The following is a 13,460-nucleotide window of genomic DNA, read 5'->3' as shown; positions in this document are numbered from 1 at the left end:
CTGACTCCCGCGCTCTCTCCCTCCCTGGGCTGGAAAACGGGCAGAGTTGGCTGCCCCCTTCTTTCTCTGGGCAGCGCCCTTCTGCTCCTTCCTGGGTGGAGACGAGGTGGGACCACCCACCTGGCACACCTCAGGCATCCCTCTGCCCCTTGCTGGGAAGGTTTTCTTCCGTCTGCAAGGGAGCTCGTCCAAAGGCGTGTTACCACAAGGGGTCCCCATAAGGACCAAAAACCGCCGCCCTTCCCCCCCCCCCCCGGCCGCCTCACACACTTCCCACCCTGCTCCCAACTGCGCTCATTAATACGCCCCGGGCTGAGCCACGCCCCTCCCCGCTCCGTCGCCTCAGAGCGCTTTCCCGCCAAGCGCGAACAAAGCGCCCTCCTCCTGTTCCCTCGCCCGCTCCAGGCAGCCGGGGAGGCGCCGCCGAGTTGCTTGACGCGCGTGGCTGGCATAGCGCTGCGCCGCCGCCGCCACCACCGCATCTCTTCACGGGGCGTGTGTGAAAATGCCCTCACTCTCGCCCGCCCCTCCCACCTCTCCCAGGGACACCTCGACGTTCCGCCGTTGATTCCGGCCATTTGCGCGGCTCTTTCCCGCCTCGCCGCCAGCCATGAGCGGCGCCCCCCGCGCGAAAGGGGACCCCAAGAGGCGCCTGCGCGAGTGAGCGCCGGAGGATTCGCCTCGGGGTCTTCGCGGGGGCTCTTCTTCTTCTTCTTCTCTGCCCGTCCGCTCTGACGGGCGCGCGCCTCTCGGCGAGCGCGTGTATGTCTGTCGTGTGGCAGTTTCTGGAGGCAGAAGAAGACGGCGACGAAGCCGCCGCCGCCGCCGCGCCGTGCTATGTCCCTGGACTCAGTCCTGCCCCCTAAAGTGGAGATGAGCCAGACCCGAGGAAAGGAGAGCATCTCTTAAGACTTCCGAGCCAGGATGGCGCACCTGCGGCAGCCCCTGCCTCTCCTGGTGGTGATGCACAGCTTCCTCCCGCTTGTAAGTCTCCCGCTTTGCCTGGGCGCAAACGGAGTGCGCTCTTAGGCTTTGCCTCCCTATTTCTCTGCAAGCTTTAGGAACGCTGGAGAAGTTCGTAATGCATGAGGTCTTTCCTTTCTCTTTTTCGGGTTTTCTCCCCTTCTCCATCTCTTCTCCCACCCTTGCCCTCTTTTTTGGGGGGGGGAGTGGACCATCCATCTCAGCGATGCCAGGGAATGAATGGGGCGCGCACCTGCCTCCGCCGCCAACATTTCGCGCGGCTCGATGGCGAGATCTCTCACTAGCTAGCCGCGCCTGGTGTGTCTTTGGTTTGCGAAGGAGGAGGGTGAGCGTTTCGATTCGATCGCTTGGGCTCGGATGCTTGGTGGAAACTTTTCCCTTTTCTAAGCAGCCAAAGAAACCTAAGGAGCTCCTGGGCGCACCTCGCGTCTCTTCCGATGCTGTCGTTTCGACGGGGAACACGCAAGTGTTCGCTTTCGGAGGGGAAAGAATTCGATTGAGTTAGAGCAGCCCAGTAAAGCCCAAGGCGGGATTGCTTAACAATATCGTCTTGTTTTTTTCAGTTTTCAACTGGGATTCCCGAAAGGCCTGTGTCCAACATGTTGAATATTGTCGGCTTTGGACTAAGGTTTTCGGATCTTCCATTTATGTGCTGTTAGTGTAACCGAAGTAAGGCTGCAACTCTAAACACAGCTACGCAGGAGTAGGTGCCCCTGAACTCAGAGGGACTTTCCTCTGAGTAGACATGCCTAGGGTTGCACTGCCATAAGCCCTTTGGAAATCTTGGATAATAAAGAACTGGCTTTTTACAATCATCTCCGTATCTGGTGCCTCTAGAGAAAGTTAGTTACATTGTTGCTTCTTACAGTTTTCTAATTTACAAGAAATCATGTGCCTGTTGAGCAGATTTGGTTTTTTTGGTAGCTCATATATTTGCAGGCTTTGCTTCCTCAATATTACGATTCTGAATCAATGTTATTAAACAGGATGTTGTGTGGTGCAACTATGAAGCAACTTTTTACTTAAAAGTCTTACATACTTATTTAATACATCAATACATCACCATCACCTTGTGTAGCCTTGTGGTACGTTGAAGACAAACAGTTGTGTTATGGCACAAGCTTTCGTGGACTAGGGTCCACTTTGGTTGGTCCTAAGCAATTTGCAAATAAGTTTATTTTAATTTATAATTAATATTTTGTTTTGTTTTATCTGCGAATATTTACCTGTGAATAAGAATCTTGTACTGTTGACAGCCACTCACTCAAACAATAAACTACTTATGCAATTATCTGGTGCTCATGCAGCTGGACCCTGTGCATGTTTACTCTGGAGCAACTGTTTTCAGTGGTACTTTATTTTCATGTAACTGCATAGGATTGCAGCTTAAATTAAATTTCTTTGCTTTTTGTAGTTTCAAAATTCGTTTTACATTTCCTATAGATGATGTAAAAGTACAGTACTGCTGTCTATTCTCTTGTGGTATCTTGTGGCTTTGGGTGGACTACAGCTCAGTTGTAAATACCGTTGCTGTACTTAGCAGTAAACCCTGCAGAATATAATGGGAGTAAACCAAAGATTGCAGTCAGAAGCAAATGGCAAAAGCTGGTTTGCTGAAGTTGTGGAGAACTCCAAGCAAGACACTGCTACTAATCAGAGTGTAGAGAATACAGTTGTAAATAGTTGTAACAAACTTACTTGAATAACTAACTGGTGCATTAAATATATGGAGTAAGGCAGCAAAAGGAGCTAAATCAAACAAAAATAGCATTGCAATCGTATTTCATCATACTCCATTTCAGGAAGATGTTAATTGTTTGCACACAACAGGATACAAAGTTTTATTTTTCTCCTCATGGCTGCATTCTGGCTGAAAGTTTATGTGTGTGTGTGACTACAGTCAATAAGGGGATGTGTAATAAACCTTGAAGGGATTAGACAGCCTCCTTAAGGGCTGGATTCTAATATTACAGCATGAGTTGATTGATTAGTTTTTGAGGAAGCTTATGTCAAATTCTAATCCGGTTTTGGATTGTGCTTGTCTTGTAATGTTGTGGGGCTGTTTTCCTTTTTCCTTTTTTTTTTTTTTTTTGCTGTGGCACTTTATCATAGCAGTGAAGTGCGGAGCTGCAGCTCTGCGATAAGACACTCATATTTGCTTTCACACTGCTTTGCTTTTTTGAACAATAAAAGGCTGTTTATATTCTTAGAGCAGAGTTTCCAGCTAAACACCACACAGGGGTTAGGGATGTGAATGGAAAGCAGTTAATGGATTACAAAGTTGCTGGTCAGGAAAGAGGTAAATTGAAATACCCCGACCCATTTTTATTTTTGTTATTTTAAATCAACCAGATAATCAAAGGAACCGATTAAAACTTCTGACGGACATTGGTTTTATTCCACATTTTATTGGATGATGTCAACTTTTTTGCTGTGGCTTTACAACAATTGCTTTGTGTTGATTACTTTAAAGGATCAAAAGCTGTTTTCTTGTAAGGGGAGGGAAATGCGCACAAGGGAGTACCTGTTCACAGCTGATAGCCTAACAGTTCCATGGGGAGTAGCTCATTTTCTGTGCTGTTAGAGAAATCTCCATCAATGGTGTAATGAAACACTTTTATCATAGAATTCTTAAGAGGGAAGTAGTCCTAAAGTTAAAAAATTAATTCAAGTAACCCTGCAATCCTACACATTTTATTTATTTAGATTTCTATCATGCTCCCCCTTCCCATAGAAGCCCTTGGGATGGGAGTAAGCCCTATGGGACTCAATAACATATGCTAATTACAAATACAAAGCTGTGCTTAACATTTTGTTGCATATCATAGACACAGTATTACCATGTTGTCTGCTATTTAGTTGTGCACATGTACTTTTAAATGACCAGTGCCTTCCAGGTGTACAATTTGTAGAGTCAGATGACATGGACGATCAAAGATAGACATGGACAATATCCATAAACAGTAACAAGCATTTTTGCCAATGAGAGAAAGAAACATTTAAAAACAAACAAACCAGAACTTCTTTTTTTATATGGTGAAATTTACTGTAGAGTACAAAACTTTAAAAACACAAACATTGGGGGCAGTATCTTATGGCAACTATAATGAATTGGCAAGTCTCTCTGTGCAGAGAAATTCAAAAGGCCTATTTAATTTTGCTGTACCCATTTTGATTCCTTGTATAGATGCTATTTTAAGTTGAAGTTTTACAAAATCACCCTCTTGTTAATGATTCAATGAGTTTTCCTTCACTACAAATAAATTAGTCTCTCTGTTGTTGAAAAACATTTACTGCAACTGATAGGATGTCCTTGGTATACCACCTTGTAGGTTATACCTATTTCCCCGCCCCCAGGCTGCAGCCCCCGCAAACACTTACTTAAAAGTAAGTCCCACTGTATTCAACTGGGCTCACTCTCAGGTAAGTGTATATACGACTGCAGCCTTAGTGTAGGCAAAAATTAATAACTAAACATTTAATTGTAGACATATCTACACAAAGGTAAGCTACACTGTGTTCAATGGGGCTTCCTTCCATTGTTTGTTTATTTATTTTGTTTATTTATACACACATTTATAAGACTGTGTTTTTAGTAAATACAGGTTGTGAAGACAGTAAAAAGTGCTGTTGGTGGTAAAAAAAAAAATTGCACACCATCCATTTCCCCTGCAAACTAGATAGTAGCTAATCAAAGATAATTAAACTCACCATAATTCACCATTCGTTTAACATTATGGTAGTCAATATATGTAAAACAATATTGCTGTTTCCAGTCAATAATAATCTGGGTAGTTATTGGCTAAATAGTAAAAAGGAAAAAAATGCTTTGTCCAGTACGTATTAAGGTCACAGTATACCATTTCTTTAAATCTAATGTTAATGGCCATTCAGCTGTTTTGTTGCTACAAATTATTCAGTGTCATGTTAATAATTAGGTTAGAGGAGCCGTGCAATCTTAGGCACTAGCAGTAGAAAAGTGCCTTGTATAAGAGGATTTTACAGCCCATTCCCTAAGGCACTGATGTTAACACTGAATCAAGCCTATTTAACAGATTCCTGCAAACAAATCCTGGTATATTATTTTTGTGATATCTATTACAATTCTCATTGGTGGTGCTTGCAAATGAAAAATAAAACTAAGCCAAAGATGCCAAATATATATTTCAAAACAGTCTTTTAAGAATCAGCTCCCAAATGAACAAAATTTAAGGTTAAAAAAAACCCAACGGAAATTTAAATAAAAATTGCATGGTGTTGCTGTCAAAACCTAGCTGCAGTGCTTTGTTGTTTTATACTCCACATTTTAAATCCATACAATAAATGAATCACAGCGCAGGCTTATAATAAAAGGGAAGTCCTCAGACTATGAACTGGTTCTGCAAATGGTGCATTAAGCTTTGCATTGCCTATGGATACAGAAAAGGGTTTCAAAAGCACTCGATGATGTTTATAGCTAACAGAAGTGCTGATCTATCTTTAATGCTTATTTGTAACTTGATCAAATGTGCTGCTATTTTGTTAAAAAGTCTTTTCCATAGTATGAGGGAAGGGTTTTTCCTTAAATTCAAATGGTGAGATAAAACAAAAACTAAAAACCTCTTGCAATATTGTCTGGCAATAAAGTTTTCTTTTTTAACTTGTTAAGTATTCAGTTTGTTTCCCTCTATTATTTATATTTAATTTGATATCTTATGGTTAAAACTTATCTGCGTTTTAGCTTTTGGGTGTGGGTGGGTGTGTATTACAGAGTTAGCTGCCTTGATGTTTTCTTTTTTAAAATAGAATTATTTTTTCAGTATAGATTAAGAATAAACTTCTTGATGATTGAGGTGCTTCTTATACAAGCATGGAGTATACAGTAAAACAACTATAATTTTTTTTTAATTAAGTGTCTTGCATAAAAGAGTTTTTTCCTATTGCCAACCAAAGTTGTGTGTGTGTTTTTTAAGTGTGAGATTCATACTGCTCCCCTCCAGCCTGGGATAGCCTACTTTAAATATGTGCAAAATTATGTCACAATTCTAGGCATCTTTGTGATGTACCATTTTTGGTAAAATGTTGAAGGTATGGGATGTGATTGTGTTTAAAGTGAAAATTGACCAGACTTCTACATAAAACCCAGATTGTGGTTATCTACCTCCGGCTCCTCCTTTCTGAGCCCACGCCCATCTCCCTGTTACCACACACTGCTCCTCTCGTCACAATTCACCTTTCACTACCATTCTACCCTGGTCTCCCAGATAACAAGAAGGAAACCGGGAGGGCAGAAGCCATCAGCATTGCACAGTGCTTTTCCCTCAGTGCTAGCAAACGTGGTTCTCCATCTTGTATGCAAACATCAAAACATTTAAGCAGGCTGCATTCTAGATACTCTACACGGAGCTTTTTTCTGTCATTCTTCCTTCAGGTTCTGGAATCTGAAGGAAGGAAAGAGAATACATTGTACAAAACACAGTCTCAAGTTAAAACAGGGTTGCTTTCTGGAGGCACCACCTAGGGCTGCCTTTGTGTCTTACCTACGGTAAGCAAGGAGACAGGAGCTCTAGAAAGACAGAGGTCCCCCTTTTAAAAAAACCAACTAGAGTTGGACATTGGACGAGGCAAGGCTTATCAAATAATGTTCCATTATTTAAAGCATGAATTGATTAGTACCAGAACAAAAAAGAGGGAGATATTACAAAAATAAACGAATGGCAATAAGTGAGGGCAGTGACATTAAATTCAGGTCAGCTGTATTATTTATTACTAATAATGAACTATGTGGAAGGTGGCAGTCAAGGAGCCCTTTCTCCCATGGGATATCTCCACAACACCTCGAGGCAATTAAAAAAAAGTTAGCTGCATTTTTGCCTTGCCTTTTTTGGCATGATGTCATCCGTTGTGGAAGTTTGGGCCGTATTTTAGCACAGGCACATAATAGGCAGTCGATTGACCGATGTTACAACCCTGCACAATGGATTATTTTTATTTGCCATTGCCACTTACGAACAAGTGGATCACTGCGAGTCTGGTTAAAAATGTGGAAGTAGATACAGCAAAGACATTCCTATGATTTCCAAGATGAAGTAGTGAGTTAAAGTGATGCTAGAAGTCTACAATATGAGGAGAGTCATACACTTTAAATGTATGGTGTGTACATAAGAACATAATAAGAGCCGGCTGAATCAGGCTACTGGCCCATCCTGTTCTCTCAGTGGCTGACCTGTGAGAAAACTACAAGCAGGATTTGAGCACAAAAGCATTCTCCCCTCCTGTGGTTACAAGCAACTGGTATTCATGCAACCCTGGGCTGTTTAACATCTACATGAAACCGTTCATTGGGGTTATCTGGAATTTTGGAGTCCATTGTCAGCAATATGCTGATGACACACAGCTCTACTTCTCCTCTACATCTGCAGGTATGGCAGTGGATATGCTGGGCCATTGTCTTGCCTTGGTAGTGGACTGGATGAGAGCCAACAAACTGAAGCTCAGTCTGGGTAAGACTGAAGCACTGTTAGTTGCCTAGACTGGATGGATGGGAGATGGTCTGCTCTTGATGGAGTTATACTCCCTCTGAAGGAGCAGGTACATAGTTTGGTGATACTGCTGGATCCTGGCTATCGTTTGAGGCTTAGTAGCCTCAGTGGTGCAGAGTGCCCAGCTGCACCCCTATCTGGACAGGGATAGCCTAACTTCTGTTGTTTATTCTCTCGTAACCTCTAGGTTAGATTGCTGCAATGTATGCAGTGTTTTAGGACACTTGGCAAGCATTGCTGATTCTATAAATAATTTCAGGATTTGGAGAGAGATTAATCCTTTGAATCTTGTGCAATAGTTAGTTGTGAGAAGTACATTTTAGTTCATAAGTGCTTCGGTTATTTATATCAGCCATTGCCTACTCTTTAAAGACTTTAGGCAGTTTGCAATCTGTATATAGTTTATTTAAAGCCGAAGTAGAATTGTTATTGAACATTTTCCTCCTACAGAAGTTATTACTCATTTTATTGGCTTATTTTATTATTGAAAGGAGGAATCTCAGGTTTTATATAAAATGCTTGTTTTAAAACTGTATATTTTCCCTTATGATAAATTTATAGTCAGTTGTACTGATGTACTTTTACTGTAATTTTAGCATAAGACTGGGGTTTTTGGGGTTTTTATAAAATATGTGATTGTATAACGAGAGGAATATGCTAAATTGTATGTGTATCAGGATTGCTATGTTAATTGAGGAGGGATGGATTGAGTTGTCTATAATTCAGTAAAGGGACTTGATTTTTAATTGGAGTTAATAATGTTGAATGGTTTATTTAAATGTAAAGGTTCATCATTGTTGCACCCGATGTGTATGTCTTTAAGGGGCCAGAGCAAGGGCCAGAGTAAGATAATGAGACCCAGCTTTACAGCTGTGAAGCATAGCAGGTGCTGCTGAGTTGTATTTGATTAAGGTGTGTCAGCATTTGGGTGTAGTATATAAGGAGCAGCACCTAGCTCTCCCATTACCCTGGGGGATGGGTTGGTGGTTGGGTCTGGTTTGGTTGTTAATGTACTTAGTGTAAAAGGAGTTTTTGTTTTTCTTATTAAAACCTAGTTTAAGTTATTTTTGAGTCCTTTATTTTTTAATGCATGGTCTCCCCAGCAAGCTCTCTGCGCTACTAAACTGCAAACAGCCAACATCTTTGGTTATGGGCCCAGCTGCTGAGTGGATGACTGCATATTTTTGGACTCTGAGAAAGGTTTGAAAACTCCTTCTCCTGTTAGCGTAGTTCTGTGGGTCTGGAAGAGTTCCAGAATGGTTGACCGGGTTCCTGAAGCTGAGAAGGCTCTGGTCTTCCCACAGCTAACAGATGAGAACTATAGTTTATGGTCTTTTCGGGTGGAGGCGCTTTTGACCTCTAGAGAAGTATGGACCTATGTAACTGATGACCCTCCTGACCCTGTGACTAATGCTTGGTCGAAAGGAGATGCAAAAGCCAGGGCGATAATTAATTTGGCAGTCAGCGACCAGCAAGTAGTCTATATAAGAAATAAGAAAACTGCCAAAGAAATGTGGGACAGTCTTGCAGCAGTGCATGTTAGAAAAGAGTCAGCATCTGCATTGACGTTTTTCAAGCAGTTGTACCAGACGAAGTTGCAGCCTGGTGGTGATTTGGCAGCACACTTGAGACGTCTGGAGGCAATACGCGGCGAATTAATTCGAAGGGACATGGACATACCTGATATTCAGTATGTTTTTATCATTCTATGTTCCCTTAATGAGGACTTCGATGGTATAGCTAGCCAGATATCTGCTGTTCCACCAGCACAATTAACTGTGGAAGGGGTAACGGCAAGATTAATGGGCGAGTTGGATAGAAGGGAGGCTTGTGCCATAAGCACTCCTATTTCCAGAAAGAATGAGGAACGCCATATGCAAACTTGTGGTGATACAACTGCATTTAAAGCTGCAAAGCGTTGTTGGTTCTGCAATAAGCAAGGACATTTTGCAAAGGACTGCAGATCCAAAAGAAAGCAAAGTACTCCCAAGCCTGTTTCTGTTCGTCAGTCACGGTTGTCAGCCCAGCAGCCGACATCGTATAGTAGAGACAGAAACGAGCCGCGAGTTTTCCATGCTAGGACAACAGATCGTAAAAGACTTAAACATGCCAAGTGGAAGTCTTTTGTTGTGGACTCAGGAGCATCTCAGCATATTTGCAACGATCGAAGCTTGTTTATTTCTTTCGAAGAGGAAATTGGTAATGTACATTTAGCCAATTCACAAGTCTTGCAGTCGCTTGGCAGGGGTACCGTTAAACTTGACTCTTTAAACATTACAATAGCGAACTGCATTTACTGCCCGTCAGTGGACAATTTATTGTCAGTAAGGTGCTTTGCTCGTCAAGGCATAACTGTGCGTTTCTTAAAGTCAATGTGTGAGTTTTTCGATGGGAACAAACGTCTATTATATGCCCGGGAATCTGATGGTTTATATAGACTGTATTTTCGCACCTACTCCCAATCGCCTATAAATTGCAGAGCAGCACAGTCAAGCCAGGGGTTGAGGAATGTAAGGCCTCATTCTGGGTGTGTCCATGAGGCACACAGAATTCTGGGACACCTGAATTTTGCTGATGTAATTAAGACAAAGAATATTGTTAATGGCCTCAACTTAAAACCATGTAAATTCTTTATGCAATGTCTATCCTGTTGCAAGAATAAGATTAAGGTTGCACGCAAGGGTAGATGCTCAGATAGGAAAGTAACTGAGCCATTTGAGCGTGTACATTGTGATTTAGTTGGGCCACTCCCACCATCATTAGGAGGTTCTAAGTACTGGCTTACTCTGATAGACCAGTATAGTAGATATTGTTGGACTTATGCAATAGCTGAGAAGTCCCAAGCATTTGAGAAGTACAAAGTTTTTTGCAACTGGGTAAAAACGCACTTTAACAAACCAATTAAGAACCTATTTTCTGACCGGGGCGGGGAATTTGTTTCTGAGGATTTTGAAAAATTCCTGGAAGCGCAGGGTACTACTCATGAGTTATCTTGCCCCCGAAGTCCCTGGCAAAATGGGCTTGTTGAAGTTGTGCAGCGTGACCTACAGGCAGGGGTTAAAACTTATCTGCACGATGCTAATCTGCCCAAAGACTTTTGGGCTGAAGCGCTCAATGCCTTTTGTTATGTTAGAAATCGCAGTTATCATTCTGGTTTAGATGTCACCCCCTATGAGAAGCTGTTTAAAAAACGCCCTAATCTGAAATACCTACGCATTTGGGGTTCAGATGTAATTATGCATTATCCCGCTAAGCAGAAATTGGGTGAACGTAGTGTCCAGGGAAAATTAATGGGCTACCAGCAGGGGGCGTACAGAATTTACATACCAGCAACTGGCAAATTTCATATTACCAGGAGCATGATACAAACTGTAAATTGGAATGGAGTTGCTGTCTTCCAAGATACTGATGGTATAGATAATACTGAGGAAGAAGAGGAAGAAGCAGCAGCAGCAGCAGGAAATGGTGCTTCTGAATTAATGGAAAAAGACAAAAAGTCTGTTGAATCTGATTTGTTTGATGATTTAAAGTTAAAGGGACCCGAGGGGAGGTTAGATTCTCTTGATTTTTCTGACCGTGAGCTTAGCCTACAGGCATCTCTTCAATCTGACAGTGATTTACAACCTGAAACTAGTGGTTCACTTAGTCCCATTAAGTCTGAGGAGTCTGACTCACCTTCCGGACTGAGACGTTCAGATAGAAAGAGACAGAAGCCACAACGTTTTGCAGATGAACATTTTAATACTGTGTATGCCAATAAGGCAGTTTTTGAGCCAAAAAGCTACAATGATGTTCAGAAATTACCTAAGCAACAAGCTGCAAATTGGTATAAAGCTATGAACTCTGAGATAGCTTCTTTAAAAGAGCATAACACTTGGTCTCTTGTACCACAAACCCCAGATATGAGACTTACTGATTCAAAATGGGTTTATAGAGTTAAAATGAATGACAAAAATGAAGTTGTAAGGTACAAAGATTAGTTGCTAGGGGTTTTCAACAAATTCCAGGCGAAGATTATGATTTGTGTTATTCACCAAGCGTAAAATATGAAACAGTTAAGCTTTTGTTAAAAGATGCATCACAATGTGGAAGAGTCCACTATGCAATGTTTCTCTGCTCTTAAGAGAGTGGTAATGTACCTTAAACACACCAAACATTATAGGTTGCAGTTTACAACATGTATTGACAAAGGTTTTGAAATTTTCTGCGATGCATCTCATGCAGTGGAACAAAATAATTGCAGGGGTGTGTCTGGTATGGTGTTTTGTTATAACGGTTGTCCATTTGAATGGAAGTCCCAGACACAAACCATTATTTGTCTTTCCACAACAGAGAGTGAATTATGTGCATGTGTTCAGGCCACTCGTGATGTAGAATGGTATCTGCAAGTATTTGCAGACCTACAGATGCAAGTAACACTACCAGTAAAAGTTTACCTTGATTCCCAGAGCGGACTTGCTATCCTGTGTTCAGAGACCAATACGCAGCGCACTAGAGTCTTACGGTTACGTTTGCAGTTTGTAAAGAAACTAATTGCTGACGAAATGATTGTATTTGAATATGTTCCAGGTGACAATCAAATTGCGGACATTTTTACTAAAGCACTTCCAAAGGTTACACATGAAAGACATGTACAAAATATGCTTTATGTTTTTGTTCCACAATGATGAACCGCAGGGGAAATGTTGAATGGTTTATTTAAATGTAAAGGTTCATCATTGTTGCACCCGATGTGTATGTCTTTAAGGGGCCAGAGCAAGGGCCAGAGTAAGATAATGAGACCCAGCTTTACAGCTGTGAAGCATAGCAGGTGCTGCTGAGTTGTATTTGATTAAGGTGTGTCAGCATTTGGGTGTAGTATATAAGGAGCAGCACCTAGCTCTCCCATTACCCTGGGGGATGGGTTGGTGGTTGGGTCTGGTTTGGTTGTTAATGTACTTAGTGTAAAAGGAGTTTTTGTTTTTCTTATTAAAACCTAGTTTAAGTTATTTTTGAGTCCTTTATTTTTTAATGCATGGTCTCCCCAGCAAGCTCTCTGCGCTACTAAACTGCAAACAGCCAACAAATAAAGCTGATAAACGCTCATGCAATTTTTAAACATGTAACCAGTGTCCACAAATTTGAATGTAGCTATAGCGTTCAGTTTCTTTGTTGAAGGAGATCATTTGTAATACAGCATAAAACTTAACTAGACTTTTGAGGTGTGATATAAGCTCTCTCTCTGTATATAGACAAAGTATAGTTAGTGTCACAGGAAATAATACTGGTAAAATAGCTACTGGTAAGGCTCTAGTGGTGACAGGAATTTTTATATCTGGGTATAACAGTGATAAATGTCTAAGCTCGTATCACTGGAAGACAGTCCAGAACACAAACAAGAATTGATATGCAGCATTTATAACTGAATTAACATACAGTGGTACCTCTAGTTATGAACTTCATTCATTCCGCAGGTCCGTTCTTAACCTGAAACTGTTCTTAACTAGAGGCGTGCTTTTGCTAATGGGGCCTTTTGCTGCCACTGCGCCGCCAGCACACGATTTCTGTTCTCATCCTGGGGCAAAGTTCTCAACTTGAGGTAACTCTTCCAGGTTAGCGGAGTTTGGTACCTGAATCGTTTGTAACATGCGGTGTTTGTAACTCAAGGTACCACTGTATATGAATCTCCCCTCACTCTTAAAAGGCTTAGAATTTTACAGGTCCATAGGTGAGTGTAGCTCTAGGGATGCTACACCTAGATGGTGTTCAGACAAGAGCTACCAGAAAGGCTGAAGTGTTGGCTACCCAAGATAGGGTGGACCTGTTCTCTGTTGCTTCAGAGGACAAGACTAGAACTAATGTGTAGAGATGGTAAAGAAACTCATTTTAGCTAGACATTAGGAAAAACTTCATAAAGAATCTTCTGGTTCAACAGTTTGTTACCCTGGGACTGTAGAACTAAAGGAAAGCATGTTC

At 41.6% G+C, this 13,460-nt stretch overlaps 1 protein-coding gene across 1 annotated transcript in view; it reads left to right on the top strand.

Moving 5' to 3' along the window:
• Positions 1-365: 365 nt before the first annotated feature.
• The window catches only part of NXPH2 (neurexophilin 2), a 28,985-nt gene continuing 15,890 nt past the window's right edge, over positions 366-13,460 (top strand). The window contains exon 1 of the mRNA XM_053405787.1: positions 366-984. Coding sequence (XP_053261762.1) covers positions 925-984 — 60 coding nt within the window. The 5' untranslated portion in view covers positions 366-924. The remainder of the gene's footprint in view (positions 985-13,460) is intronic.

Source organism: Podarcis raffonei, chromosome 1, assembly GCF_027172205.1.
Source record: "Podarcis raffonei isolate rPodRaf1 chromosome 1, rPodRaf1.pri, whole genome shotgun sequence".
NCBI classification, from domain to species: Eukaryota; Metazoa; Chordata; class Lepidosauria; order Squamata; family Lacertidae; genus Podarcis; species Podarcis raffonei.
The sequence above is the reverse complement of the archived record's forward strand: the minus strand, read 5'-3'. Positions and strand labels throughout refer to the sequence as shown.